Source organism: Eschrichtius robustus, chromosome 14 (genome assembly GCF_028021215.1).
Source record: "Eschrichtius robustus isolate mEscRob2 chromosome 14, mEscRob2.pri, whole genome shotgun sequence".
In the NCBI taxonomy this organism is placed as follows: Eukaryota; Metazoa; Chordata; class Mammalia; order Artiodactyla; family Eschrichtiidae; genus Eschrichtius; species Eschrichtius robustus.
Window position 1 is genome coordinate 52,845,143 of NC_090837.1, and position 26,322 is coordinate 52,871,464.

Consider the following 26,322-nt stretch of genomic DNA (forward strand, 5'->3'; position numbering starts at 1 on the left):
TGGTCATTTTGTTTTTCATTAATCTCCATGTGAGTTTGTGGGGGGACAGTGTGCCCTGGGAAGTTGGAGCTGCAATCCTGCCTTTTCTCCCTGTCCCTCCCCCTGTGGGCTGTGCCTGCCCTGAGAATTGTGATAAGGTCTTTGAGGCCATGAGTCTCCCCGGGAGGCCTTTGAAGAAAGGACAGCGTTCCAAGCACCGCAAGGGGACTCTAGGCTATGTTTTAGTTCCATTCTTGGCCTCTCTCCTCACCCCTCCCACCTCCCAACATACATTCATGTTTTTTTGGTTTTTTTTTTTTGTCCTTTCTCCCAGACTTGCCCAACTTGTCTTTGTGGTTTCAGAAAAATGCCACTGGATCTCCCAGTATGAAGGATTAGCACAGATTATGGGGAACAGTGTTAATTATTGGTGGAAGGGGGGCTGGCGCGTCGCTCCAACATGCTCCTGATTTCCCCTGGGCCTTTCTGCCTGGTAATAAGCCTTCTTTAATCTGGCAGGCCCCTTGGTGAAATCAGCACCACGGACAGTGGTATTGATTGCTTCTGAGAAACCATCACAGCTGCTCAACCAAATTACCTTTGATATGTGACCTTTAATGTAATTACTGCAACATCAAAGTATTTCTATAAATTATTAAAGAACTAATACACTCCATCATTTAGCTATTCTATTATATGTAAAATAAACAACCACAAGTTAATGTTAGATCCTGAACAATCCACACTTGCTACTGCAATTCTCCCAGTCCCCAGCCTCTCCCCCTTCAAAATCCCAAGCCTCCCCCTCCCACCTTCTCTTTCGGTTTCCCCATCTAACTCCAGGCTTTTAGCCATCACAAAACTCCCCGGCAATCTCTCTCAAGCTGATGAAGGACCTCCCATAACAATGTGGTATTTTCCATTCCATTTGGGTGCCTCTAAAATATCTATCACAATCTCCCCCAAAACAAAGCACCACACTTTATTAATCAGCACAAACCTTTCTCAGAAGCCTTTGATTATCTTACAATATGGCTTTATGCTTCACACATAACATGGGGTGATGTGGAGCATATTTCTGCCATCTTACAGAGGGCACCCAGAAAGTAATTACTATAATATATGTGCATGTAGCTGCGCCACTGAAAAACCAACTGGGGAATGGCCACCTTGCCAGAGCTGGGCTCCACACAAAAACCTGTGCGGTGCACGATTTCCATACATTTGCATCCGCGGGTGTGTTATTAAGATGACTCAGCCTCGTGCTTTGCAATCACAAATACCAAAATACAATACAAAGGCTATCTTAATGGAAGGAAGGCCCTCCCCACCCCTAAACGGGTAAAGTAGGATCTCTGATGCAAAGGAAGACTGCTCCCGCCCCGGGTTGCGCTTTTTTTCTGTCTACCTGGTTAACCTTTCCCGCTGTGTGGCAGAAATGGAAACGTGTGTTTACATACGGTTTGCTTGGTAAGAATGTAAACATGCATGTGTAAATATTGGTGAGCATATATACAGAACACATGTGCTTCCCTGCAGTGTCCATTGTATAAGCTTAAACACGGTACATTTTAAAATTCTTTAAACTATGCCCACAAACACTCACATCTTTCCATTTATCTTTAGATACTCGGTGAGCTGCATATCTCCCCCCCTTCCGCACCCCCCCCCCATCTCTCTGAACCCACAGGAGAGACCGCGCAGACCCTTGACCCGGGGAACACTTCTTATTTTATGGTGATGAACTAGCCTCGATAATAGCCATGGCTGATATCACACCCAGTTAGGGGGGCCATAAATAATTCTCTTCTCCCCCGCACAGAAGCTATAAACCAGGGCTGAGGCACGATAGTTTATCAAAGACGAGGGCTGGCTCCTTAAATAAACCGCGGTGATCTCACTCGCGGCGCCGAGCCCGGGCGGGTAGGCACTCCCTCCCTCCCGGCCCGGCCCGGCCCCCACCCCAGGAACGGCGAGGGTCCGACGTCGATCGGTGGCTGTTCGTGCAGCCTTGCCGCAGGCGGCCCGGCGGGCCCAATGGAGGCAGCTCCGGGGTCTCAGGGCCCCGGGCACCCCGCGTCCCCACCCCGGGCTGCCCGCACGGGTAGTGCGCGGAGGAGAAACCCGATCGGCGGCGCCCCGGCGGGTCAGGGGAGGAGCCGCGCCCGAGCTTTGTGGCCACGGCCGAGTTCGGCCCCCGCCCGGATTCCGTCGGGCCTGGACGGCCGAGTGCGCAGGCCGCCAGGCGAGGTCTGAGCTCGGCGCCCACGCGCCCGCTTCCCAGCCCCGCGCCTCGAGGCTTCTGGGGGCCCAAGGGGCGACGCGCGAGTTCCCGAGCGAAGGCCGGCGCCGCGCACCGGGGCCCGCGAGCCCCACGCCGGCTGCGCCGCGGCTCGGCCTCACAAAGTCGCCCCCTGTCGGCGCGCCCGTCGCTCGCGCCTCGGCGGGCGCCACTTACCCCGGGCAGAGTCTTCTGCTCGTGCAGCGCGCTCTGGGCCTTCAGCGCTGACTCACGCTCGCAGTAGGTGAGGAAAGCGCAGCCTGGGGAGGGAAGCAAGCGCCGAGAAGGGTCAGTGGGGCGCCCCCGGGCCGCCCACGCGCCCTCCCGCCCGCCCTCCGGTCTCCAGCCCCTCCCCGCTCTTGGTCCCTCTCGCCACCTCTCTTTCTCTCCCGTGCGCTCTACTCGAGCTTTCCTGCCTCGCCGTTTTCCCGTGTCTGCTTTTCGTCTCTCTCGTTGCTTTTCTATTTTGCTCCTTCGGTGAAGTCTCCCCACTCCGCATCTTCTCCCCGCCACGCCCCCTCTCCCCGCGGGTCTCTTCCTGTCCGCGTGCCCGGTGCCTGCCTGCCTCCCTCTGGATGCTGTTCTGTTTCAGCTCCAGCCCCAATACCTCCCAGAAAGGGCAGCTTCCACCCCTCACCCCAGCACCTCTAGTTACACTCCATCGTGAACTCTTGTTCTGGCCCCTTAGGAGGGATGATGCAGGGACCCTCCCGGCCTTTCAAACAAAGGCTCCATCTGTAAGGAGGACCCCAGGCCAGGCTGTCCTAATAAAATGAATGGGGCTGTCCATGTGCCCACTGCCCCAGTCGGTTGTCACATCTGCAGTGATATCTTCACACCCCTCCTGGAGGGCTTGGGAGACTCTTGCTCTGCCTCTAATTCCCTGGGTGACTCCAGCAGTCTCCTGCCCTGCCTCAGTCTCCTCACCTGTGAACTGAGAGGGTTGATCCAGTGGTCTGCAAGGTCCAGTCCAGTTTTCCCCTTGCATGATTCTGACAGTGCCTCACTGGGGAATCTGGATTTTACAGAACACTGTATCTTACTCAAGCGGTGACTTTTTAATGCTGGCCCTTCAGGCATGGTGACAAGGCAAAGAGAATACTTGTTGGTGGGAGAGTCTTTTTGGGAGTTCCCTCAAACTGCTCAGTGTCAGGGCCTCTTCCTCTGCCTCCAGATGTGGCTGTGTGGCTTGGGCGGCCCTAGGGTCTTAGGGAAAGTCAAAAAGCCAACTTCAGCCAGCAGCAGGCTTGCGTCTGGAGGGGCATAGTGGCCTCAGACTTCCTAAAGCCACCATGGCCCCAGAGAAGGCGCCCTGGGCGCTGGCCACCACCTCTGTATCACTGTCTTCTTTCTCTCCCTTGTTTCACTCTCTCTCCCATGATCTGATCTCCCAACCATCTGTGTTCACCACTGCCCCCCTTTCTTTACTCTCCCCCTTTTCAGTCTCCTCACCTGGTATGCCTTCTCTCCCCATTTTCACATCTACCAATCCCATCCATCTTTCAAGAATCTGACCAAGATCCACTTCTTCCCGGCAGACCACCTTGACTACTGGTCTAGTTCATCTTAAATCAACCTCCCTATTTGACTGTCCACAGCTGGCCAGGTGGTCATCCTCCTGGCCATTTATCAACTATTTCCTGAGTGCCCTTGAGCCAGTTTCTGTGACAGGTCCAGGAGCCCAGGCCCTCTTCTCATGAGGCTTGTAGGCTTCTGGTGCCAGCCTGGTGCCTTGTCACTTGCCTCTTCCAATGTAAAAATTGGTCCTGCCTCCCTTCCTCTCCTAGCTTCAGAGAGGGGATGGAAGGGAATGTATGTGTGAGGGAGACGTAGAGACGGGCAGAAGGAAGCAGGGAGAGAAAGCTGGGAGACAAGAGTTCTCAGCTCCCATGGCTCTCTGCCTCCCCTGCCTCCAACTCTGTCCCAGGCTGGGAGGAGCTATGAGTGCCAAGGAGCCTCTGTCCCACTCCATCTCATGCCTCCCCATCCAGACCCCAGATCACCCCTCCTCCCCCCTCCCTGCTCCTCCATCCCGGTTGTGGCAGACGGTTATTGACGGAGACACTGGGGGACTAAAATGAACAGCAGTCAGAGGCCCCCATGACGTCGTCCCTCGTGCTGCTGCCTGCCTCTCCCAGGGCCTCTTTCCTCCTGTCCCCTCACTGGCCTTGTCCTCCGCCCATGCCTGCCTGCAACTGGGAGGCAGCCGCTGTGCAAGCCAGCTCAGGACAAGGTCAGGGCAGGTTTGGAGAGGGAGGAGGAGGAGGGAGGAAGGAGAAGAAAGGGAGGAGGAGGAGAAAGGAGAGAAAATGACCACATTGTTTTCATGGACCAGGATAACAAGGAAAGGACTCCAGAAAGGAAAAAAAAAAAAAGAATCTGTTGCTTTTGTCCAGCTTCCAGGCATTTCGGCCACAGTTTTTTTTTTGAGAGCGCTCACAGCTGTGTTGTGAACCAGAATCTTTGAGGGACCCCCAGGCCCTGTGTGACTTCGCCTGTCATCTCCACCCCTTGACGTCACCTTCTTCCATTCCTCCCCTGCTCACTCATCCAACTCATTCCAGCCTCGCTGCCCCGCCAGGCATACTCTGCCCTCGGACCTTGGCGCTGGTGGTCCCCTCTGCTCAGAAGGAGCCCGGCCTGCTGTCTCTACGGCCTGCTCCTTCACTCCCTTGAGGTTTCGCTCACAGGTGACCTCCTCAGAGATGCCTCTCCTGACGGCCTCATTTAACGCAGCACCTCCCCCCATCCCACACATGCAGGACGCAGGCCTGCTCTCTGACCCCTCGGCCTGTTTGTGCTTCTCTCTGGCACCCCTCACCCAGACATGTTGATACTGTGTGTTTGTTCCTTGATTAGCATTTCCCTGGGCTCAGATGAGGTCGGGACTTGATTTTGTTCTGTTCCTGCTTAGTTCTCGGTGCCCAGAAAGGGGCAGGAGTTCAACACATATTTGTCAAGAGCATTGAATCCTGAACACTTTGGCTACTTTGGGGGTGCCAGGAGGTGCGGGGACATGGCAGTGGTGCTGGGAGCTGATCAAGGCCCGAGGACACAGAGCCACACTGGACTTCCATAGTGGGAGGGCAGAGGTTGCTGGTGAGAGCTAGGCCGCCCTGGTGGGAGGGCTCTTGTCCCCAAGGCCTCCTTGAGCCCATTTGCTCAGGGCTTGACAGTATGGTTACTGTCACCGTCCTGCTCTCTCCCCCATCAGATCATCCCCTGAAAAGGCTGATGCGTGGTTCCAGACAGGAAGCTGTGCTCAGCCAGGGGTCACTTACTGATGCCTCTCTCTGAGTCCCAGTTTCCTCACCTCTAACTCCCTTCAGAGGCTGGCGGGGAGACTTACTAGCCAATGAGCATTAACAACCTCTGCAGAGCTCTCTAATCGAAGATCACAGTGTAAACGCAGTCACTCTTGTGGATGGGGGGGTGGGGTCAGAGAGGCAGAGCCCCTCCTGTCCCTCAACGCCTCCATGAGGAGGGACCAGACTTACACAGGGGCCAACTGGTGCCCACCCACCTGGCCTCCTCAAACCATCTCTTCAGCCAGCCCGGTGCCATGTCTGACAGTCCACTCTGAGAGAGCTGTCTCACTGTGGCTCTTCTAAAAAGGCAGACACAATACACAGTTATTAACAGCTGACTCTGTGTGCTTGAAGGGACCACATCTGCTCCCTTGCTGGGGGCAGAACCCTGAAGGAGCGGCAGCTTGGCAGGGATGGGGGGCTTCAGGAGGGGAGTCTGCCTTCACAGGGTGCTGCAGAGGGCAGCGGGCCTGGGTGGGCACCCAGGGTGGCCAGGGGAGAGAGCGCTCCCAAGCCCCACCACTGGACACTCGCTGAACTAGCTGTGACTTCCCATCCTCATCACCACTTCTCCTAGGAGTTGAGGAGGGGGCTTTGAGCTCTGAGGGCGGTGCAGGGGGGACTCAGCTCGGCAGTCACTAAATCTGCCAGGCTCCCTCTCCTGTAAGGAGCTGAGGTGTCCCCAGAGACACGCCCGGTGAGGCCCCTTGGGAACTCTCAGTCTAGTTGGGAAATGGGGTTCTCTCAGGGAGCAGCCACATTCTGATCCAAGGCAGCAGAGGGGGGTGGGCAGGGGGGATGGTACGGGCTCTGCACCTGAAGGCTTGAGAAGGTCTGACGATGGAGCGCCCTTCCCGGGGATGGGGCTGATGGCACAGACATCTCTCCCTGCCTTCAGGCCCAACACTTCCCTTCCCAAGCCTGACCCTGCCTGCATACTTGTGCTCACAGAGGAGGAGACATGGGTCCACCGTGGATGTTTGGAATAGCAATAAAATTGAAAACCATCTAAAGGTTTCTCAGCGCCAGGATGTTTTTGTGTTTAAACTGTGGAATACTCTACAACAATTAAAAAGATGAAATGGTTCTAAATGCCCAACACAGAAAGACACATTGTCAGATGGGAGAAGCAAGTTGCAAAATAGCAGACGCCATGTGTATACATCAGAGACATCTCCCCGGCTCCCATATGCACCCAAATTTGTGCCTACACACCATAGCACAAGGTCTACAAGGGTCCCATCAAGCTGAAAAGAGGGAGGAAGAGGGGGTAGGGGTGTCTCCCATGACTTTAACATTTTTTGTTTTGTTTGACACATTTAGACCCAGCATGTATCATCTATCATTTATACAATTAACTTTAAAGAAAAAAAAAAAAACTTTGCTAAGAGGGGAAGATGGAGTGAAAAGGGGGTGGGTGGAAATGGCTGAGCCAGGCAGGATGCAGGACCCACAGCCCGTTCTGAGGGCACGGACGAAGATCACTGGACATCAGCTTCCTGGCAGGTTCTTCATGAGGGAAATTATCGTGGGTGGGTCCTGCTATGGCCCTGCCTCAAAGCTTCCTCTGAGCTCTGGGAGTTGAAGTAGATTCTCTCCACCCAGCAAGCTGTAAATGGTATTCATCTGGGTCCTGTGGCCCTGAGTCCCAGAAGTTGCTGTCTGGGGGGGATGGAATCCATGATGGAGCACAGAGGCCCACCCTCCCCCCACACCTGTCTCGCCTTCCAGGTGTCCTGAGGCCCAACCGGCTGTGTGGCGCTGATGGCGGGATCCGAGGTGAAAAGGCGCAGAAGTGACTTGAGAACCTCTGGGTGAGGTCCAGCCTCGCCCCTCAGCTCTTGCCTTCCCCGTCCTGTCCCAGTGTCTGGGATGGTTCTCCCAGCACCAGCTCATCCCCCGCCTCTCCCCGCCTCAGGGTCAGTGCTTCCTAGCACTGACCTGGTGGCATAGAATTGCAGCCTGGCGGAGCAGGACCGGACTTGGGAGATCATCGGGGTGGGCATGGGGGCAGGGAAATGTCACACTTGCAGAAAAGTCACACCACAGTGCTGCCACCAGCTGCTGATGGCCTGGCCTCCCCGAATGAGGTGGACCCCTCTGGCCCACCCTGACCTGCCTCTCCTCTGCTGCTCCCGGTTCTACCGTGTGCACTGGACACTGATCCACCCTCACATTTCCTCATGCTGCCTCCTGACCCTTTCACACTCACTGTTCTTATTTACCCATCCTTCTGTTGATCCTTTTCATGTCTTGTGTCTCTGAATAGACTGTCAGCTCCGTGAAGGGTGGAGACAGAGTCTTCTAAACGGAACTGAAGCTTCATGGAAATGGAAGCTTCTAGCCCAAGGAACTGAAGAGGGTGGGGGGACCATGACTGGGGGTTTGGGGCACTGAAGAGAGATCAGGGAGCACTGGGGGCAGAGAAGGAGAGGGAGGAGGAGAAGGGTAGGGACAGGGGAGGTTAAGCCAGCTGGAGGAGGCGGGCAGAGTGGGCGTCGCTGGCTAGGGCACAAGTGGGTGGGTGGCAGACACCCTCCTCCATCAGGGCAGCCTGGGTTGATGGTGCAGGGGGTGCTGCTGATTCCTGAGATGGTGGGCGGGTGCCCTCTCCCACATGAGGGAAAAAACACAGCGCCGCAGAATTAATTGCACGGAGATGGCAGTAATTTACAAAGCCCCCGTGTGTGGGGATAAAAGGCCCTTGTCACTGTGAAGTGAAGGAAGTACAATTTCCTGCCCAACTCTGAACAGGGCTGAAGCCTGGGGTGTAATCATCGCGGAAAGGACGGCTCCTGAAGCGCTCCCTCCTCCCACCCCAGCCGGGCCTTGGCTTCCTACTAATTGAATTACAGAATTAGCCAGAGGAAGGTGGCCCTAGAATAGGAAGATCTGGACTTTAATAAAACATCAGATCCTCAGGCCCTGCACTTGGCTGGCCTGGAGGAAGTGAGAGGAAGCTGGGTGTGGGAGGGGGTGGGGAACAGGAAGGGAGCAGGAAACCCACCAATCAGCCAGACCTAAGGGTCAAGGAGAGGCTCCCTGTTCGGAGTGATTTTCTTTGCCCTGAATCTCCACCCATCCACCTGCCATGGGGCCTGAAACCCCACCCTCAGGGCATCATTCCTCATCCCAGGGTTTACAAAACGGACGTGGGCCCCACTGCAGAGAAATTAAGGCAGACTGTGTGTGGGTGGATAGAGGGAGAGGGAGAGGGGATGTCTTCCAGCTTCCCTGGAAAGAGGGTTGCTGGTGTTCCGAGGCCATGTGTGTCCCGCCATTGAGCCTCTGTCCCCGATGGTCTGGGTGGGCGAGGGCGGCCTCCGCAGTGCCTTCTGGGGCAGATGCCCCCTTCCCTCATGCGGGAGAGACAGCTACAGAGCAGTTCTTCACGTATATGCTCTTCCTCTGGGAATGTCCCCCCACCTCTGGGCCTGCCCCAGGTTTGCACCTCCTCAAGACCCACCGCTTGGGTCCTGGTCTTCAGTGAGGCCCTAAGAGCTTCCCTCGGCCTTGTGGTCTCACCTTCTGTGGATTCCTATGTGGCTGTACCCTTGACCACTGCTCATGGCTTGCCCCAGGGGTGAGCCTCGTCTCCTCTTCTAATCTCTGAGAGCCTTGAGAATCTGTGAGCTCCTGGTAACAGGCAGAGAAAGAAACCATGGGGCTGGTCCTGCCACTGTCTCTGTCTCTCTTTCCCAGTGCCCGGCCACGGAGTGATGCTTCTGCCAGAATCTCCCCAGGACCCGTCCTGGCCATTCCAGTCCCTCCAGGCCTTTCTACCTGGACTATACTCCCTCCTTCCCCCTTTCCCCGGGGAGTTCCCTGCTGATGTTCTCCTCTCTCCACAAGAGAAGGACAATGATCGCTCACCCACAGAACATGACTCTGACTCTTGCTTCTCCACCTGCATCGGGGGAATCCAAGCCTCAGAACGGTACCCTTTCCCCTGCTACCTCTTCCATACCTCCTTCCTTTGGAGCCCACGTGTCCTAGGAGAGACTAAGCCTCCCCTCCTCCAGGAAGTCTTCCTTGACTACACCAACCCCAACATCTCTTAAAGCCCTTAGCAATGGTCCCTCTCATTTGGCAGTTAGAAGACACATCTTTGTCTACACATCTTTGTCTACCTCTGTCCCCCATGGTCTGGGTGGGCAAGGGTGGCCTCCCCAGTGTCTTCTGGGCAGCGTGTGTTTGCCCACGTGGAAATATTCTACTACAGGAGCTGCTAACTCCAGGGTCCCCTCCCCCACCCCCACCCCCCCACCCCCAGGAACAGACATCATTGAATGCAGTGGTTGTTAAACTCCACTCTGGCCCTGGCTGGGTGACAGTGAGATGCAAGGCTGGGGAGAGATGGCTGACCTCAGGGGAAGCCGTGTGTGGAGAGGGTCTGGGATGGGATGTCTGCCCTCCGACTTAGGCCTGCAGAGGTAGAAGGAGCCATCCATCTTCCTCTGAGGAGGCCTGGGGGGTGGGGATGACGGGGGGGCTGGCAGGAGAGGGAGATGGATGGTGCCCTCAGCCAGTGAATCAGGGCTGTTGGCCTGCTCCTTTCTTCAGGGGCCTCCAGTGCTGAAACCCCACCCTCAGCCCACAGCCTGCTTTCGGGCTCAGCACTGCCCTCCTGCGTCAACTCTCTTTACACCAGAAACTCCAGAGGCGTTTGAACTGCAGGTGAACTCCAAGTTCAAGAGCTTCTCAGAGTTAAGCTGGTTGTGTGATGTGGGGAATTGGACCCGGCTCACTGTGATGGTCTCAGCCTTCCTGCCCTTGGTGGCCACAAGATACAGATGGGTGTGGGGCTGGGGAACATCCCCAGACCTAGACTGGGAAGCCCCAGGGGATGGGACCAGCCCTCTCTTTCTCTTCCTGGGGCACTGGGCAGGGCCCCGTAAGTTCAGACCCAGGGACCTAGTTGGCTCAGACCTCAGAGGATGGACCAGCGGGCGGGCCTTTGCCAAGGGTCTGTCCCTGCCAGTTACCCTTGTTCATACCCTCAGTGCTGGAGAATTTCATGTCTGGTGTTGGCTGCAACATCTTTATGGCACTGTGAAAAAGGACAAAAAGTGGACATGACATACTGATGGCCTCTCCCCTTTCTCAACAAAGAGTTCTCGGTCTGTGGCTGGGCTGATGGACCCATGAGGCTCAGGGGTTGGGGACGGGCCCAGGGAAAGTGTCAGCCTTTCTAAGGCCCAACAAGACAAGTACAACCTGCTTTGTGACACGTGCTGGCTTTTGTTCCCACAGCCAAGGGGCTGCCCTTGTGCCCCTGCTCTAGGCTGGCAGCGCCTGCTGGTCCCCAGGACAGCACAAAGTGCTCCCTTTCATTCACGCAGAGAGCTTTTACTTGCCACTGTGCTGTCATGCCCGTGAGCTCATGATGCTTGCACCTTAGAGTAGACAGGGTGTTATCAGCATCTGACAGCCAGGGGGGCCTGTGTGACTTGCCTGGTGGTGAAGCAGAGACCTGGTTTGGGGCTCAGTTCCTGTCATCCCCTCCCAAGGCCCTGGGCAGTGTGTCAGGAAGTGTGAGTGGGGACCTTGGGGGCCCTGATGGGAGATGTCCTCCCTCCACACCCCCACCCCATGGCTGGGATTTGGGGTGAGGGGCTCAGGGATGACCTCATTCTCTTCCTCCAAGGACCCAGGTGGAGAGAGCTGAGGTCTCTGGGGCCTCCCTGGATCCCGTGCACCTGACCTCCCTCTACCCCCAGTGGCGTCTCCAGTGTGAAAGTCAGGTCTCGGGCTCCTCCACAGAGGGCTCTATCTGAGCACCAAGGCTGGATTTGAAATGCATGTGGGGTATTCGTTCCTCATACAAATACCAGGATAAACGCTAGAGCCGAGAAACCGAACTGTGCCCCCTTCTAACGAACCTGGCCTGGGAGTTCAGATCTTCCTGTTTTGAATTTTCTCAGATCAGGGTGCACCTGCTGAGAAGCTGGGCGTGACTCCCTGGGAAGGGATCACTGCTCACCGAGCACCACGTGGGAGGGGCTCTGGGGTCTCATTGGTGTGACCCTACCAATGGCTAAACTGTGGGAGATGGGCAACAGGCAGAGCCTCTGAGAAAGCAAGGCCCATATAACTGATCTGAGAAGCAAAGCACCTCCCTGGTCTCTGCCTCTGCCCTCTGCCTGCCCATCTCCACTCCTGCCTGCCCGCGATCGCCTCTCTCTCCTCGCCTGTTTGGCCGGAAATGCAGAGCCTCGCTGGCTTACTTCTGCCATGCTGCTGGCCTCGGACTGATTCCTCAGTGTGCAAGAAGGACACGGTGCGGGATCTGAGCCCCCAGTGCCCCCAGCATTTGCTGGACGTGTGCAGGTCTTATGCCCACAGAGGGAGCTCAGTGAATGCTTTTTGAGTTGCATAGAATTCCCCTTGTTGGAGCTTTACATGGTGGTTGGACAGCTCCAAATTGGCGGGGAGGGGGTGTCGTTTCCCCCAATAGCATCCGCTTCCCCATGAAGAGGGATGTGTGGAGGAATCCCTCCTTGGTATGACCCTGGAACCTCGGGACCCCAGCCTGGAACTGTCCCCAGCATACCCGCAGAGACAGCTCTCTACCCCCATGATGTGCTGTGTGGTGGGGGCGGTCAGCCTCTCTGACTCCTTTCTCCCATGGAAGGAGAGGTAAGCAGACTCACAAGGCAGGGGGCTCACGAGTCCCTTTGTCCCTTCGTCTGTCACCCTGAGCCACACTCCCCCACAGTGGGTGTCTCTGTCACCCCTGGGCCTTTGCTCCTTCTCTTCCCCCCACCGGCACGCCTTCCCCACACCTGGGTCCTCTACCAGATTCCCCCACCATCGGAACCCTCCCCAGCTTCCCAGCCTGTGCTGACTCTCCTCCCAGTGAGCCCTTCCACATCCAAGTGTCCGAAACATAAAAACAAGTGCTTAGTTGAACAGTTTTCTGCTGTTCTCATCTGTGGGAACTCTGTCTCCGCAACTAGACGGCAGCTCACGGGGCTGTGCCTCTCCTCCCGTATCCCCGACCAAGCCCCGGGACGGGGGCCTCACAAGATCAGTTGAACTGCTCAGATTTAGGAGGGGAAGGTGCACCACCCCTCTTTGATTGCAAATAGGCACCCAGGACCCTCCAGGTGAGGTGAATTAATCTCACCTCTCTTCTCCGGCTCCTTCCTAACAGGCCCTAATTCACTTAAAGAACAACAACAACAAAAAAAATAGAAGCACACCAATCAAGAAATTCCGACCTCAGCATCCAAGGCAGACTATTTTGAAAAGACCAATAGCCAGGAGTCCTATATTACAGGATCAATGTTTGAAAAATGTGATTTTCTTTTTAAAAGCAGAAAAACAATCTCACTCAGTCCAGGCAGGCCATGGTCCAGCTCTAGGTGTAGGATGCCTTTCCCTCATGATCTCAGCCACTTAAGCCACTCTTCTGGCCAGGCTTTGGGCTTCACCCAACATCAGTAAGATAGGTTCAATCACAGGCATTTAGCAATATTTAACCTGAGGACTGCGGCAAGGGAGTAGTCGGCAAATGTGATTGGGATGCCGGCTTCAGTGAGTCAGCCCCTCAAGCCCTCGAGCCTAGCAGAGATACTGTTCACAGTTTAGGAGGGCGGGGGTGGGGGTGGGGGGGCTCTGGCTTTTGCTTTAGAGTCAGCTGTCCCTGATCCTGGGAAGAGGCAGAGCCATGCACCGTCACCCTTCCTTCATTGCTGACCTACAGGTAGTGCCCAAGGTGGTGAAAGGCTGTTGGCAAATGGGGAGGATGACCTGTGGGGGGGTGGGACAGGGCCTGGCATTCAGTTCTATGTCTTCTTTTCCCAGAGACCCACTCACATGTCCACAGAACCCACCAAGAAAGAAGACTGAACTAACTAATCAGTTGACTGGTACTCAAGACTCAACAAACCATGTGACTGGGATCAGGGTACTGTCATCTGTGGATGGAATGAAAGATGGCTCACTCATTCATTCATTCTACAACCATTTATTGATAGTCTACCATTTGCCAAAGGATGAAAGACACACCCCCTGCTTTGAAGAAGACGCTGGCTAAATATACTTGCAAGGCCAGGTGATATATCTGTAACAAGCATACTCACTAAGCTGAGGTTTGTGTAGGGCTCATCAGTGGCACAAATGATAACAGCAAACACTTAGGGATTTGGGGTTATATGTTGGGCATTGTTCTGAGTGTTTTACATGTATTGTCTCATTTAATACAATAACTCTATAAAATAGTACTATTATCCCCCTTTTACAGGTAAGGAAACTGAGGCACCCAAAGATGAAAGACTTGCCCAAGGTCTTATGGCCAGGTCCATGGTGGAGCTGGGCTGTGAGCTGGGGCAGGCTGCCTGCAGGGTCTGTGACCTGAATCATGGGCTCTGCCCCTCATGGAGGAGGATACTCAGCTCTGCCCTGGGGAGAATCAGAGCAAGGCTGCCTGAGTCTTGAACCCAGCATGGCCTCTAGGGAAGGATGTGCTGGGAAAAGGGCTCTGCATGGGCAAAGGTGAAGAGGTATGGGCAGCAGGGTGAGTTTGGGGCCCCCCAAGTGGTTTAGAAGGCTGGAGCCCCTGAGAGTGCCAGCTCCTTCAAAGCTCCTCCAGACACCTTCCCTAGCACCTTTCCTTGGTTTTCCCCCTTGTCTGTTTTTCCTCTCCTCTTCCTCTCTTTACTTCCTCCCTTCCTTTCTTCCCTTGTTCCTCTCTTTCTTTCCTTTCTCCCCCCGCCCCCCACTTCCAGCATCCTCTCTCTCCCTTCCTCCTTCCTTCCTTTCTTTTTTGGCCTCATGGCTGGGACCCCATATTCTCTCCTGTCCATCTATTTAATTCCCATCCTGACTACTCCAGGATATACCATTTTTTTCCATCTCGAAATAACAGTGACATCTGACCCCCTGGTTTCTGTCGTCAGCCAGCTGGTGCCTCTGGGAAAACCATTTAACCCCTGTGGCCTGATTGTTTCCATCAGCAGGATGTCTGGGGTCCAGGGAGAGGGCTGCGACCTCGGAGGGAGGTGGATCTGGTTCCGACAGTAGCCTCTGTCTTGTGCTAGAAGTTTGTGTAGCCCCCTGGGCCTCAGGCTCCTTACCCGGGAAATGGGGATAAGGACACTTATCTGCTGGAGTAGTGGGTGTCCAGCAGAGCGCCTGGCATATAATTAATGGAGGGGATTACTATTGCTACCATTTTCAGTAGCAGCAGTTGTGATGTGATGCTAAAGATTCCCTACAGTGTGAAAAATAGCTTTGGCATTTATGCTGTCTGGTGATGTCTGCTTTCCTTGCATGGGACCTGCACATCCCCCCTGCCACACACACTCACACAGACGTGGACCCCGTGTGTGCTTCCTGCCCCGGCACAGGCCAGCACGCTGGGGGCAGAGTGACAGATGGCTGGCATTGAAAGTCTGGGATGTGTGTTTTGTTTACCTCGTGTATCTAATATGCTAATGACAGGAGGCAGTAATGAGCTGGCAGGGACCTGGGTGACAAAGAGCTGGCTTCATGCTTCCCCAAAGAGGCACCTCAGTGTCAATTGTTTCTTTTGTGAGAGGAATTGTTAAGACCTGGGAATGTGGCCTGGGAGGGTTGGGGAGAGGAAGGCTGGGGGTGTCTCACTCAGGAGCAGTGCAGGACCTGGCAGTGTTGGGAGGGGAGAGCAGGGGAGGGGTGGGCACCCCCTGAGGGTGGGCATGGACTACTCCACCCTCGTGGGGAGGGGATGGCTGTGGACCGGGCACTCTCACCCGTGTTCCTCACTGACTTCTCTCAAGGACCCTGTGAGCTCCCTGATGGCAGGGCGGACCCGTCCACCATGGACCCTGGTAAGCCCTGCCCCTGGCACAGGGCCTGGCATGGTGACAGGCAGCGCAGGGTGAGGGAGGCACACTGGTTTGGCATTAGGATGCCGACTGAAGACAATCTCTTGATAGGTAAACCACAGCCTCCAGCAAGTCACCAGATCTCTCTGGACCTCAGTTTCCTTTTTGAGAAATGGGTTTGCTATCCCATGAGTCTGTGCCCCCAGCATCAGCACAGTCCTGGCACAAAGTGGGTCCTAGCGCATATGAATTCATCAGTGAGTGAATGGGGGGTGGTGAGGGAGCAGGGAGTGCACCTTGTTCTTTTACAGAGGAGGAATGGGACGCGTCTGTAGGTCAAGGTGAGGCACTCATCCCAAGAGCACACAGCTGGTCAGTGAGAGAAACAGCTCAGGTCCACTGCCCGGCCTCTGGGAGGGCAAGTCTCTGAGAGGGCTGTGGAGCCCAGTGCAGCCCTGAGGAGGGGTGAGCGGGCCGGTGTTTGGTGGCCAGTGTGGAAAGCCCCAGACAAAGTGTGCAGGGAGCAGACTGTCAGCAGATGGAGGGGTGTCTCCAAGGCTTTGCATCAAGTGGAAGGGAACAGGAAGAACAGACTCACGGGAGTGGGTGGGGGCCGGGTCCATGTAGCAGCCCACCCTCGCCTGGGAGAGTAGGTGGGCAGCTGGAGTGGGCTGAGAAGGGGGATTTGCGGGGACCCAGGGCCAGGGGGAGCCAACCTGAGGCCCAACCTTATCACCTACGTGATGGGTCTGACTCCGTAGCTGCCCATTTCTCAGGCTTTGCATCCTCAGGTTCTACCCTTTCTCTTGGCTTCCTAGACATTTTCTTTAGACCTTTGCTTTGTCTTGGCTAAGCTAACTGTACCCTGTGGCCAGGAAGGCCAGCTTGATGAGCTGAGGCCCAGAAGGAGAAGCCAGGCATTGGGGTGGTTAAAGGAACGGCTGCTGGGCCTCCTCCTGGGCAGCTGTGGCCCTCATCTGCGACCGAGCAGAGGCCCCTGCCCTGGCTTTACACACCCTGTGAAGTGCAGGGCTGACCCCCCAGTGGTACCAGAAATGTGGCCCAGAGGCCAGGCTAAGTGAGACCAGAGGGTCCAGGACTTGGGGGAACAGAGGCAGGAACGGCAGGAATGCAGAGGGAGACCCTGGGTGCAGAGGCCACACAGCACGGAAGTGTGAAAAGATCTGGTGGGAGCTGCAACTTGCATCAGAGGCCAGATGAGGGCCCTGGTCTCTTGGGGACCCCGGCTTCCTTGTCTGTGAAATCCCGGCCAGAGCAGCAAACTTCCCAGGAATGAAGAAGGCAGACTCAGAGTTCTGGATTTTAATCCTGCTTCTACCTGTTCCTCCCTCAACCTGAAGGCCCAGGTGGACAAGGTAGAGCCCCCAGTTCCTGGCAGGCCTCCGGGACCTGCTGCCCTCAGTTTTTCCCTAAGTGTCCAAAGGCACCTGCTCTTTTCCCGGACTGGCCTGGGGACAGAGGGAAGGACAGGAGAGGAAGATGTGCTGCCGGACCTCAGCGACACCCAGCTTGGGACACAGGGACACGGAGGAAGCCGAGAAAGGTGGCATGCCACCCAGTGACCCAGCTTCTGAATGCAGAGGCCTGGGGAAGCCAGCAACAGCATGGGCAAGCAGGGGACCATCATGGAGGCAGGCATGCCCCCGGGGGGGCCTTGACAGAGGGTTGAGGAAGGAGCGGGGATGTCATTCCTAGTGGCTGGAGTGAGTGTGCTCTGTGTGGGGACCCACAGGGCAGGGGCCATTTGCAGTGAGATGGTACCCCAGTGTTGGCCAGCACGGGCTAGCCCAGCCTTGCTCTCTCCTCCCTTCCGCTCTCCTTCTTTTCTTTCCTCCATCACCAGGTGTCTGTCCTGGCCAACCTGGGGTGGAGAGGGGCCAAGCTGGGGTGGCGGGGTAGGAAGGGGGGAGATGCACAGGGCTTAGCGGGCGGGCCGCAGTAGCCATCAAGTTTCTGCATCCCCCGCGGTTTCAGCAGCACAGGCCGCCTCTGCCTCCCAGGACCAGTTCCCCCTTGAACCGCGAGCCACAGCGCTGCCTGTTTTCGTCTGCGGGTCTATATATAGCGATGGAGATGCACACTCTGGAATTGGATTTGATGTAGCCCTCTGGACTCAAGCTAACTTTTGGGGAGTAGTTTTCCTGGGAGCCTGCCAGTCCAATTCCTCCCTCATGAACACTAATTACTGCACAGACCTTCTCCATGAAATCAGTGCTGAAGCCATTTCCATCCAGGCGGCTCTCCAAGACGAAATTTTTCTACTGGGAACCGACAGCCGCAAATAAACCTACCATCTACTTAGCAACGGAGAGCAAGAGCGGGTGGGAGACGGGGAGGGAGGGGGACGCACAGAGAGTGGGAGGGAGGGAGGGAGGGCTCGGAGGAGAGGGCTCGGCTTCTTTTCTTCCTTCTGTTCTTTATTTTTCAGAAAGGGTGTAATCAGCGCTCTCGCGAAAGGTGGTACAAGGAGTCTCGGAAGACAGCGCGGTGGCCCAGGAGGAGGAGCCAGGCCACCTACATGGCCAGTACCTGCTCTTGGCTGCCCGAGCCTGGCCAGGGCCCTCACTGGACTGCTGGGCACTGCAGTGAGAGAACTCCACCCCCCCCCTCCCCCCGCCTCTCCAGGGTTTATTCACTCCTTCCCCACCCTAGCCTCCCTCATACTCCCACAGGTCTGGCCCTTGCCTAGCTCCCTTGGCCTCGCCTCACCGAGGACAGCTTCCTTCCACATCTCGGCCTGATGAGTTCCCACTCATCAGCCAGGGCCTGGGTACCATCCCACCTCTACCAGGCCGAGCCTCCCTGACCCTGTTAGGTAGCACCAATACCCCCATTCTGAACTCCAGAGGCTTGTGCCAGGCACCCAGCAATGGGGTCTATTCTTCTCTCTGCCCCCTTGAAGTATGCGCATCAGCTGCCAGGGAAGGGGTAGGCACCAGAGTTGCGGGGGCGGGGGAGCCTTATAAAGCCAGGTCCTGCCCGGTGCATCACCACACCCCTGAGATGCAGATGCCTTCTCTTCAATTTCACCTAAGACAAGCCTGAGCTCAGAGAGGTCAGGGAAGATGTTCATGATCACCTAGGAAGAGGCAGGGCTGGGATCTTAGGACCACTGGCCATTTGCCAAGTCCCCGCACTCCAGCCAATAAAGCCAGGGAGGCCCTCAGAGCCTGCTGGGGGTCATGACACTCTGTACCAACCTGGCCGCGTCAGCAGAAATGCTGCTCCCTGCCTTGCTAGAGCTCCCTCTGCGTCCTGTGCCCAGGGACACACCACGCCAGGACCCCAGTCCACAAGTCACCTTTCCCAGATCCCTTAACTTCTGTTTTCTGAGACCCAGAGCCCAGAATAGAGCACTCCCCAAAAGTCACTCACGCCACCAAGACTTGGTGAGTCCCTTCACCTCTCTGGGTCTCAGTTTCTCCATCCATCAAATGGGCACTATGATTCCTGCCCTAGCTCCCTTACCTAGGTGGGTGGTGTGGGCATCACTGGAGATGGCAGTAGTGCTACTAGGATGCTGGTCGTCTCCCCCAAGGCCCCTGTTCCATGCGCCCGGCTTCATGCTCACCCTGGACTCTCCTGTCCCTGCCCGCCCATCCAGGGTGGATGAGTGAGGTCAGAGCTCAGCCCTCTTCTCCAGCGGAAGCCGCGATAGAGAACTCCCACTGGGGGGTGAGAAGGGGAGAGGAGCCCCCGGAAGAGCTCTCTCTTAAAAGAGCCCTGGGCTGGAAATCATGAAAGTGGGTTGATGCCCGGGGCCTTATTTGTAAGGAGGGCAGTGGAGCCGGATGAGGTGATCTGCGCGGCCCTTCCCTTGCAGGTGTCGAGAGTTGGTGAAGGATGGGGCTCGCACACCACGTGGCTCTACCACCTTAGCTGTGTGGTGTGGGGCAGGCTTCTTAGCCACTGTCTCCCTCAGTTTCTCACCCGTAAAATGGGAGACTAACGCTCACTGGGTTGCTAAAGGCTGGATGAGAACGTGTGTGCCCGGTGCGGGGTCAGGGCGCTGGCCCGTGTCAGCCTGTAGTCCGCAGGCCGTATAGTCCTGGCCAGTGATGAAGCACCTTCCCGGTGAGTACTGTGCACGTATTTCCTCACTTAGTCCACTGGTTCTGCTTTCAGTGTGTGTGTGTGTGTGTGTGTGTGTGTGTGTGTGTGCGCGTGCACATGTGTATGTGTTTGTGTGTGTGTGTGTGGAAAATGTGGAGTCCCAGAGGCGGGACCAGAGAGTTGCGTGGAAGTGTGGCTGTCACTCGGCATCTACAGAGCGGGTCCCAGCTCCTGGCATCTGGCTGCTGTGAGAGGCCTCCTCAGAGGACGGGCCTGAACTACTAGGGAGGCTGGTCATCACCACAGCTGGGATCCCCAGGAGCGGCCATCCTCAGGCAGCCAAGAGCCACCAGGCTGAGCCTGATGAGGTGAGGGAGGGTCTGGGGGGTTTCTGGTCAAGGAGAGGAGGGAGCCAGATGTCCTAGCAGGAAGTGGGATCCTCTCACTAGTTTCAGTCTGAGTGGCTTCACCTGGCTGAGACCCTTGAGGCTGATGACAGGCCAGCCAGGCCGACGACCCACAGCACCAGGGAAGCAGTCTGGCGTCCACATACCCTTCCTTTCAACAGCTCTTATATTTTCTGGTTTTGCCTCCCCACTTAGATTCCTGGTTTATCTTCTTTAGTAAAATTCTAACCTCCCTTCATCAGAGCTAAGGTGAAAGGGACACACCCATCACGGTGGCTTTCCTGAGGTAGGCGTGGCAGTGGGCACATCTGTCCTGGATGGAGCTCAGGCAGAGTGGGCTTTTGGGGGCCAGGTGGGGATGACTGTGGAACCAAGCCCTTTCCACCTAAGGTAAGTGCTCTCTTCCCAGGGAAGCACCGCCAGGGAGCATCCTTGGGGAAAAAGAGAACCCCAGAAGCAGGCAGGGAAGCAGGGCAGTTAGACACATCGGCTTTGGCATCAGACAGATCTGGGTTCCTGTCTGAGCTCTACCATTTCTTGGCTGTGTGATCTCGGGTGAGTTCCTTAACCTCTCTGAGCCCCACTTTCCAAATTGTACAATGGAATTGATACAGGCCTGTTGTGACACATGTGAAGCTCCCAGTGCACTGCCAGGCCCCACATGTGTCCCTTTTGTGATGCCATTGAGCAAGGGTATCCTCTGGATATTGCAGCCCTCCCTGAGCTGCCCTGGGACATACCTGGGACAGTAGAGTGGTGGCCTTGGCCCCATTGGTAGATGTTCCCTCCCTGGCTGTGGGCCCGATGCGCCTTCCAAAACTTCAGCCCGTATCTGTCTCCCCCTCTCCTGCCCACCCCAATGCCGCCCCCCTCTTCTTTCAGAATTCTCCGTTCCTTCTCTCAGGCAGGCAGCTGAGCAGAAAAACAAATCAAAGTTGCCTGCATGTCTTGGAGCCTGCAATGCTCCCGCGAAGCGATCCCTTGCTTCCCATTACCCACCCCAATAACTCTTGTATATGGAGTGTGAAATAATTAGCAGTGGCAAAAATAATTTAGGAAACAAGAAGAAACTAATTGTATGAGCTTGTTTGGAGAAAACACAGCCAACCAAAAAACCCACTGTGTAGGGAAGTATGGACAGACAGACCAGTTCCCCCGAGGTCAAGCCCATGGCTGGCTCATCAGAAGGGTCCATTACAAGGCCCTCTCTCAGGACCAGCTTCCTCCACCAGGATCCTCCAAGAAGGGCCCACTCGTGCTGTAGCCAGGACAAGCCATCCTCATGGGCCCAGGGGTGACTTCGCAGAACACATCTATAACCTTGACTCGGGCCATCCCCTGGAGGCAGGTGGGTGGGGAGGGAGGTCGTGTTGCCGGGAGCAGTCTCATGTGGTCACGTGGGCTTGGCAACCTCCCTGAACTTGAGCTGGGGCCACAGGTGGGCTGGAACGTTCTTGCTCCCTCTCCCACCTGCCTGCCTTCACCACTCAGACTCTCCAGCCCCAACAGACGCCCACTGCACAGTCAGCATGCAGCGCACATGAACGACACGGAGCTTCCCTGGGAAATGGGCAAAAACATTGGTGCCTCGTATTTTATGGCCCTACTAACTCTGAAAAGTTTGCTTCCTCCTTGAGCACTTTTCCAACACCTGAGTTCCTGCCCATCCTCCACCCCACTGCTCATCACTTTCTGGGAGGTGAAGGGTCAGGTGCCCTAAATTTCCAAGTGACAGATGCAAAGGAGTGAGGAATGGACAGTCTCAAGGTAAGGGAGTGAGGGGCCAGAGAGAAGAAATAATCTGCAGAAGGTCACAGTCACCAGGAAGGCAGCTCTGGGTCTGACCAGGGCTGCCATTTCTCGCCTCCACTGCCATGCTGGAGAACTCAAGGCGTCGGCTGGATCCTGGTTGAGCACAGCGGCGGCCACCTCTGCTCCCCTGGGACCCTGCCCAAGGCCCCTGAGACCCCCTCCCCTCATCTGAATGAGAGCTGGGCCCAGAGTGGGGAGGAGGCCTCCTCTTCCCTTCACCCCCGCCGCCCCCCTGAGATGAGGAGCATTTGCATTTGTCTAGAACTGGTCTATAAAGTTATTCCTAATGACAGAAGTCTCAGCTCTCGCCCTGTGAGCTCCTGTCTGCTGTCTCCTCGCTCATCTCCTCTTGTCTGGGCTGTTACGACAACCTCTTAATTTGTCCCTTGGCCTCCAGTGTCTCAGTCTCAGGCCGGCACAGTGATCGTCCTAAAGCCAGCTTCTGATCTGTCACTTCCTTGCCTTGAAAGCTTCTGTGACTTCCTATTTCCTCTAAGATCAGCATATATTTCTCAGCCTTGCCTCCTTGGTGACATTGGTCTCTCTCATCCCCCTTAGTTAGGTCTCGACGTTGGAGGAATTACTTTAAATCTTGGCTCCTTGGTGAGAAGGCAACTGATGAGAGCCAGCCTGGGTTCATACCTGGTTGTCCCTCCCCTTCCCTGTTTTCACCTGGAATCACAGTGGCTCCCCTGTGGCCCTTAAGCCATAGTGGCCTAGTGTCCATCTCCCAGACACACCACTATCTGCTGGACGTTGCTGCCTGGAGGGCTCGTGGTCCCTTAGGTGTAACCTGTGCAAAGGAGTGGCCATTATTTTGCCCACACCTGGACCTGTTCTCCTGGATCCCAAGTTAGAAACTTGGGAGGGCTGCCTTCTCCTTCATCCTCATGTGCCCCGCAGCCATCTCCAAAGTGGATTTCTCCTCTCTATCCTGCCCCTGTTCGGGCCCAGATTTTGTCATCACCTGCTGGGTTTCTCTCCTGCAGCTCCCAGGAGTGGCCACTTCCTCCCCAGTGTCCCTGTGCGGGCCTCACTGGGGCCTCTCCTTTCTCCCACTTCTTTTCCCTGATTAGGCTGAAATCTGGTTCCAAGTTGCCCTGGCAGATGAGACAGAGTGAGCTTGACCAGGGCACCTCAAAAGCCAGACTAAGACATCAGAGGCTTTGGCGCCAATGCAGATTTTGGTTGCTGAGCCAGGGGCGTGGGCTGGAGGGGGTGAGTGCTGTGTGCGCACTGTCAGCCTGGAACCAGCACATGGGATGAGGCAGGGGAAAGCATTTGGAGGCAGGAGGGTGGCTCCCTATAGGCAGGCCCCTTTGGGCCCATTTGCTGTGCTAATTGCCTGACAGAATTACAGGGCAGGTGTCCGGGACTTGGGCTGTGGTCTCATCACACACTTGGCAGCTGAGGTCTTTTGCCGGGTGGGGGTCGGGTGGAGTGGTCCCCTGCTCCTTTCCCCACCTCCTGCTGGGCTGATGGATGGCACTAGGTATGCATAGGTCGGGCATGCCTGTTCACCAGGCTGACAAATGCCACAGGTGCAGCCGCAGGGGACACGAGCCAGCTGCTCCCATCACATCTGCGGTGTGCTGTTCAAGGTCACTCTGTGAGCTCAGGTGGTCTGGTGGGCTGCAGGCTTGGAGCCCCCTCGCTGCCATCGATGGGTCCCTTTAGCTACCCATCTCTTCCTGGCTGGGGAAGCAGAGGTGGGAGGTGGGGAAGGTCCTTTTCCTCGGAGTCAAGCCATCTCAACTGTGCATGTGCCGACGCAAACCCTGAGATTAGAGTCTCTGTGCTCTGGGTGAGAACAGGCATCTCTGCAGTCTGCAGTTCATCTGCCCCCGGGGTCACCTCTCCTGCTGCTGCAACCTGTACTGCACTCTCCTGAGACTTCTGCCTATATTGCTCCTGCCCTGATATTGTCTTCCCAACTCAAAGCCCCATCTTGACTTTTCTGGGATACTGGTCTCCTTCCCTCTGGCAGAGCTTAAGGGATCAGCCATTGAAATGGACTTCAGCTTATCTTTCCCCAACTCACTTATATAAAAATAAATTTGATGGAAGAATGTTATCAATTTCATGTCTTCCCTTCCAGTTAAAAAAAAATATTAGCACCTGCAACTGTCTATAGTAGGATCTAGAGGATACTGATTTCACATGGAGTTAAATATTTAGACATTTTGGGCTCTGGAGGGAGCACCATAAAGCTGGGACATCTAGGCACTAAGTGGCCATGTGGGAGAGCCATGTGGTACCTTGGGAAAATCCAGGAAATGGCACAAAAGTTTCTGGCACCTCTCAGACCTGATCTATCTGAACCTTAACTTTGTCATCTGTAAAATGGGATAGAACTTATTAGACAGGGTAGCTCCTAGATCAATGAGGGCATGATACACAGTAGGCACATACTAAGTGTTGAGTTAATCTGGATCAAGGTGGAGACCTTGAAACAGACAAGTCAGCTTGGAAATTTACAAAAAATAAGAAGATATTAGTCATATGATCCAGCAATTCCTCTCAGCTATATATCCCACAGAATTGAACACAAGCATTCAAATAAATATTTATACACATATATCCACAGTAACACAATTCTCAACAAACAACCCACATTTGCATCAGCTGATGAATGGATACACAAACTGTGATATACCATACAATGGAATATTATTCAGCCTGGAAAAAGGAAGGAAATTCTGATCCATCCAATGTGGATGAACTTTGAAAACATTATGCACAGTGAAAAAAGCCAGACAGAAAAGGTCACGTATTTTATGATTCTATTTACATGAAACATCCGGAATATGTAATCCATAGAGACAGAAAGAAGACCAGTGGTTGCCAGGGACCGGGAGGAGGTGGGAATGGGGAGTAACTGTTTAATGCATATGGGGTTTCCTTTTGGGGTGATGAAAATGTTTTGGAACTTGATAGAGGTGATGGTTGTACAACACAGTGATTGTACTAAATGCTGCCCAATTGTACACTTTAAAATGGTTAATGGTTAACTTGATAAAGAAGAAGAAAAGAAATGAAAGCACCAGGGGGAAATTAACACATTAAAGCACACAAGCACTGCCTGCCCTCCCTCCCCTACGAATGAGCAGAATATTCCAGCCTGGGATTCTCAGTGCACACAAGGCATGTCCTTGCCTGAACCTCTCAGAATATTATTTAGGCCCACTGGCCAAACCACTGCAGGGACACTGACTTTCTTCCCCAGAACTGGCATGGGTCCGTCTTTCAAGCATGGCTCCCAGGCACTTGGGGTGCCTCAGCTCTGGGGCTTCAGTACTCCTCCAGGCTTCTTTAGTGACCCCAGAAAACTTTCTTCAACCACAGATCAAGCTCTGGCCAAAGAGGTATTCCCATTTCTGTAGGGGAAATCCTGCATGAGCCCCCCTGCCCTCTGCCTGGAGGATGTCTGAAGCCCCGAGATGAGCTTGATGCTCATGATGGCTCCATACTTAGAGAGTGAGAGTCGGCTTGCCCTTAGCCCTGGCCCGGCTTTCCTGCTGGCCCTGCGGTCTGAGCTGGTAGACTTCACAGTGCCAAGGCCCCTCCCTGTGGGATGGTACCACAGTAACTTCTCCTCCCTGGGCATCTGTTTTCTCTTTGGAAATGTCTTTCTCTCCTTTTCCAGGTGCTCCCACCTGGCCTGTGCACATGTGACCCCTCCCATCACAGCACTGAAACAGCCAGGAAGACATGTGAATGGTCAGAGCAGACCCTAGGCTGTGCCTGAGAGTGAGGTCGGGGTGGGGGGGGTGTGTGGCCCCTGGGGATGGCTCTGCAAACAGTCCAGCCTCTGGGTCTTTGCCCAAGGGCACCGCTTACCTGCCATCATCCCACCTCCTGGTCACGGAGGGCTCCCCTCTGTGTCCCAGTCCCCAGGCAGTGCTGTTGTGTAAGTATCTGTTGAATGGGTGAATGATGAATAAATAAAGGGGATGGCCTCTTTCAGGAAGTGCTCACCAACCTTCCCCTTCCCTGAAATCCACGTGTTTAGAGCCAGAAGCACAAGCTTCCCTAGTCACTCACTCACCCATCTTTGCAACATGCAAGCAGCAGTTGCCCTTGCAAGCCAGGCACCGTGCTTGGCCTGGTCCCACTCTGCGCTGGCCAGGTGACTGATGCATGAGTCTGGACTCCCTGGGCGCACCAAGCTCCCTGCGAGGGACCAGTCTCCCCACCTCCGGGGGCCCTGCACAGGGCTCTAGCCTATCACTCTCAACCCAAGGGCTTTGCACCCCCATGGTCTCCTCTCAGGACCCAGCTCAGCCTGAGCCTCCCTCAGGGCATGAGGCTTAGACTGCTCACACCACACTTGCTCTCCTCCAACTCGGCCTGGGACCCTCTTGGTCTCACACACCCCTTTGACACATTCATACCCCGTGCACTGCCTCTGACTACCCAGGTGTGGGTCTCCCCGAACTGTGAGCTCCCTCAGGGCAGGAGCACAGATTGCTTCATCCTCGCATTCACCGCAGCACTTAACACTCAATAAATATCTCCAGCTGGTAAAAAAGGAGAGTGGGTCTGTGAGCTAAGTTGCTGGAGTCCTCTTCTCCTCATGGCTCGCTGCCGTTTTTTCCCTTTCTTTCTTTTTTTAACCTGGAGGGAATACAACTTCAGCATCTCCACCC

General features: G+C 55.3%; 1 protein-coding gene across 14 annotated transcripts in view; it reads right to left on the reverse strand.

Annotated features, from left to right (window-relative positions):
- The window catches only part of CELF4 (CUGBP Elav-like family member 4), a 298,375-nt gene that overhangs the window by 219,864 nt on the left and 52,189 nt on the right, over positions 1-26,322 (reverse strand). For all 14 annotated transcript variants that reach the window (XM_068563855.1, XM_068563852.1, XM_068563851.1 and 11 more), the window contains exon 2: positions 2,438-2,520. In XM_068563855.1, the coding sequence (XP_068419956.1) occupies positions 2,438-2,520 (83 nt within the window). The remainder of the gene's footprint in view (positions 1-2,437; positions 2,521-26,322) is intronic.